Source organism: Myotis davidii, unplaced genomic scaffold (assembly GCF_000327345.1).
Source record: "Myotis davidii unplaced genomic scaffold, ASM32734v1 scaffold228, whole genome shotgun sequence".
NCBI lineage: Eukaryota > Metazoa > Chordata > Mammalia > Chiroptera > Vespertilionidae > Myotis > Myotis davidii.
The window spans coordinates 4,227,383-4,231,775 of NW_006300104.1; the positions used below are offsets into that span (position 1 = coordinate 4,227,383).

Below are 4,393 nucleotides of genomic sequence, written 5' to 3' on the forward strand. Positions count from 1 at the left end.
TTGGCTTTTGTCACATATTATAAGTATCAGAATCAGGGCTGACCACAAAATGTGTAAGCCACAGTCCATGCATGTCATCGCTGCATCATCCTGTTTTTTTTCAGTGTTAGAGTAGCCTTGCCAGGTTTTAATTTTTAAACCTAAGAGACTGTTCCCAATATATAGAGTAGGGTCCCTAGGCCTGGCCAGTGATCAGGGCCATCTGTGGGGTGACGGGAGGGCAGGGTGACCAGGGGGACCCCCACTGGCACTTGCCTTGGCTGGCAGCCTGGCGCCGCCCACTCACCAGCCCCACCCCCTATCGCCACAGCCGGTCGCCTCCCTCTGGGGGACGGGGACAGACACTCAATTGAGCATCTGCCCCCTGATGGTCAGTGTGTGTCATAGCAACCTGTCGTTCTGCCACTTTGTTCCACCATTTGGTCGATTTGCATATTAGGGTTTTATTATATAGGATATGCATATATGCATAACACAGGGACCCAGACAATAGTGGGGTGAAGGCCTGGGGAGGGAGACAGTGAATGTGGGGGGAAGAGGATACCTGCAATACTTTCAACAATAAAGATAAATTTTTTTAAAAAAGCACACACACAGAAAGAAAAGAATAGTTAATATACTTTTTATTTTAATAGATTAACCTTGATAATTTGTCTACCCATGACAGTTCAGAGAGCTTCTAATAGGAATACTTTTATAGTTGCCTTGTCTAATCTCCTTTGACTCTAACTACACTGTCTTTTGGGAAACATGTACCAGGGCCCTGTACTAAACAGTATGGATAAATAAAATAAGGGAGCCATGTAACTTACCCTCTAAAAGCTAACAGTGGAAAAAAGGGGAAAAGATAAGGAAATAGCTAATTGTAATAAGTACTGAAATGACAAATATAGCACTCATTACATTATTATAGAGATGATAATTTGGCCAACTCTGAGATTTACTTGCCTGTACTAAGCAAGCATAAGTTATTATTTCCCCGCTCTTTAAACTTCTCCAATTTTTCAGAATATCCAAATCATTAGTCACTTACCCTTGTTGCACAGGCTGTAACTGCAAGATCACTTGGGTTTTAGTGTCTTCAGGGTTCTCCCCATCATTTCCTTCAGTGGGTACCACAACCACATCCCCCACTGGGACACTCACTTCTGCATTAGCCATCTTTCACATGAAGTCAGATAGCTGAAGCTGCTGTCAGAAACAAGAAGCACCAGTAACTTCGTCTGGTTTGTAAAGATGGCAACCATAGGAAAGGAAAACCAAGATAACTACCAGATCCAAGGGCACTGTGGAGATCATGGTTCTCTGAAAAGGATGGGAACGTGAGATGGGGCTGACAGAGGCTCCAATCATTCTAGAAATATCTCAGTATTCACTGCTATTGTAGGCTTTCCTAAATATGAATGATTCATTCAATAGCATCTCTATCAGCTCTACAAGCTCCTAAGAACCAATTGTGCATATCACTTTCCAACTCCATGTTTAGTGACATTTTAAGTTGATAACCTAAAATCAGTGATGCTGGAAGTATATACACCACAGAAATTGGCAAGCACTACAAATCAGAATGTGTGTTTTTCCTAGGGAGCTGGTTTATAACACACCACTAGTTCCATCCCAAATAGCAAGCTGCTAGAAAGTAGGAATAGGAATCTATTTTTTTAAATATATTTTTATTGATTTCAGAGAGGGAGAGGGAGAGAGAGATAGAAACATCGATGATGAGACAGAATCACTGATTGGCTGCCTCTTGCACATCCCCTACTGGGGATCAAGCCTGCAACTCGGGAATGTGCCCATGACCAGAATGGAACCTGGGACCCTTCAGTCCGTAGCCCAACACTCTATCCACTGAGTCAAACCAGCTAGGGCTGGAATCTATTTTCTTTGCAACCAGCCATTATACTTCATCAAGTGCTCTGTCTTTTGTGAGTACTTAATAAGTATCTGCTGCCCTACCTGATTTGGCTCAGTGGATACAGCGTCAGTCTGTGGACTAAAAGTCCTGGGTTCGATTCCAGTCAAGGGCACATACCTGGGTTGCGGGCTTGATCCCCAATACGGGGTGTGCAGGAGGCAGCCAATCAATGATTCTCTCTCATCACTGATGTTTCTATCTCTCTCTCCCTTTCCCTTCCTCTCTAAAATCAATAAAAATGTGTTTTTTTAAATAAGTATCTGCTGACTAACTGAACTAAGCTTATAAGGAGAAAAAGATAACTTGCAGTGTGTAGTTGGTTAATAAATGCTGAATCCAATTTTATGACCTCTAGAATATTTTTTTTTTTTTTTGGTGCCCTCTCTGAAGCTAGAACTTCTAAATATCTTTCTGCCTCAGACTGGAGAAATAATCTCACTTGACATCTCCCTTGCAGGACTGTTGAGGAGACCAGTGTCTAGCACCACATGCTCCTCAACTCTAAAGTAACTCAAAGCATTGTCCCAGCCTTAATGAAAACTCAGAGCGCCACAGGATATTCTGCAGTTAGTCTTCACAATTGAAAAGGAAAGAGAGAGTAATTTAAGAGAGAATGAATAGGAGGACTGTATTTACTTAGACACATAGGTGAGGATGACTAGGGCTGTGCTGAATGGAGCAGGCACACAATGGATGCAAGTTTGAATATGTAACTGGTAGTCAGATGATTGAAACTGTATTTCAGCTCTGCCACAGCGTTTGTTTGCCTGTAATACACATCCTTAAGCATGGTACTCAGTCTATTTGACCCCAAAATACTTTTCCAGTCTTATCTGTAACTCTAATACCCTAAGAATCCTAAACTCCAGCCATACCAACAACCCACTGTATTCTGAACATATAATATGAACTTTCAGGTTTTTTTTTAAAATATATTTTATTGATTTTTTTACAGAGAGGAAGGGAGAGAGATAGTTAGAAACATTGATGAGAAAGAAACATCGACCAGCTGCCTCCTGCACATCCCCCCGCAACCAAGGTACATGACCCTGACCGGAATCGAACCCGGGACCCTTCAGTCCGCAGGCCGATGCTCTATCCACTGAGCCAAACCGGTCTCGGGTGAACTTTCAGGTTTTTTATACTTTGTTATTCCTTAAGTCCAAAACTCCTTTCTCCTCTCCTTCCCCTTTCAGGCCCAGTTGAAAGATCACTCCTCCACACAGTCATTGACAAACCATTTTCTTTTCTGCAGTGCCTCAATACTTGGTTTGTAGCTGTCCTCTAGTATTTACCACCCTGTGTCGTGTATTGCAGTTAACTGAATGGGCATCTATACTCATAACCATACCATACTGTCAGGACACAGGCTGCTTATACATAAAAATAATTTTCTCTCTCACAGACCTGTTCATCATAGACACTGACATAGAATTGGTTCAATGTTTGTATCTGACCTACTTTTGTATTTGAAAATTCCTCATATCCGACTTACACTTCTGCCCTTTATGATCTCACATTTAACTTTTATACCTGAATTTTACACCTTCTATATCCAAAAGTCTCCTAAAATATCTTTTGGCACCTTAAACTTGCTCTTATTTTCTGCCTCAGTAAATGGCGCTAGCCTCCACCCATTCCTCCAACCAAAAACTAAGGAGTTATTTTTGACTCCTCTCTTTCTTCTCTAAAGCTAATCAACTAATAAATCCTATCCATCATTATAAATTTTTTAACCATCTCCCATTCTCCATCTGTGTTGCCACCACCATATTCTGAGCCACCACACTGCCCACTTGCTAGCCTCATTTCTCATAGTTTTTCCTCTCACAATATGGGTTCCTATCATTGAATTTTTCCCAATTTCTCAAACATACCATATTTTCTCACCTGAGCCTTCACACTTGTTTCCTCTACCCGGAATTCTTTTTTTCTTCCTCTTTGGCTAGTAGTTACTGCTAAATTTTTGTGACTTATTTAAAACATCACTTCCTTGGAGAGACTTTTGGTGACTTCCTTTACTAGATTTGAGCTTGTGTTCTTGCTCCCTCAGTGCCTGCAGCACCCTTATCACAACCATCATCCCACTTGGTCAGTCTCTCTCCACCAGACAACATCCTGGAAGAACAAAGATTGCTTTTCTTTTTCAACAGTTTCCCTGTGCCTAGCTCAGTGCTCAGGACACAGGAGTATAGTAGTTTTCAAATATCAGACTTCTACAAAACTCCTACCTAAAACTTTCTAAGGAAATCTGGCACATAGCAGGTATGTAATACATTTTTAACCTAAAAGACTTGTAGAATTTTCTATATTTCTAACTTAGGGAATATAAATTTGCTTAGGCAGCTAGTCTAAGCTGTCTGGCTTATTGCCCCAACATTATGGCTAGTTCACCAAATATTTACTAAGTTTCTACTCCACATCAGCATAGAGTTAGGCTCCTTGCACACGAAAAGAGACATATCTGCTCTTAAG

General features: G+C 41.2%; 1 protein-coding gene across 3 annotated transcripts in view; it reads right to left on the reverse strand.

Annotated features, from left to right (window-relative positions):
• GMEB1 (glucocorticoid modulatory element binding protein 1) overlaps window positions 1-4,393 on the reverse strand; it is a 37,920-nt gene that overhangs the window by 30,512 nt on the left and 3,015 nt on the right. For 2 of the 3 annotated variants that reach the window (XM_006776502.2, XM_006776501.2), the window contains exon 2: window positions 1,034-1,191. In XM_006776502.2, coding sequence (XP_006776565.1) covers window positions 1,034-1,161 — 128 coding nt within the window. In that variant the 5' untranslated portion in view covers window positions 1,162-1,191. The remainder of the gene's footprint in view (window positions 1-1,033; window positions 1,192-4,393) is intronic. The other variant, XM_015572305.1, reaches the window with a different exon arrangement.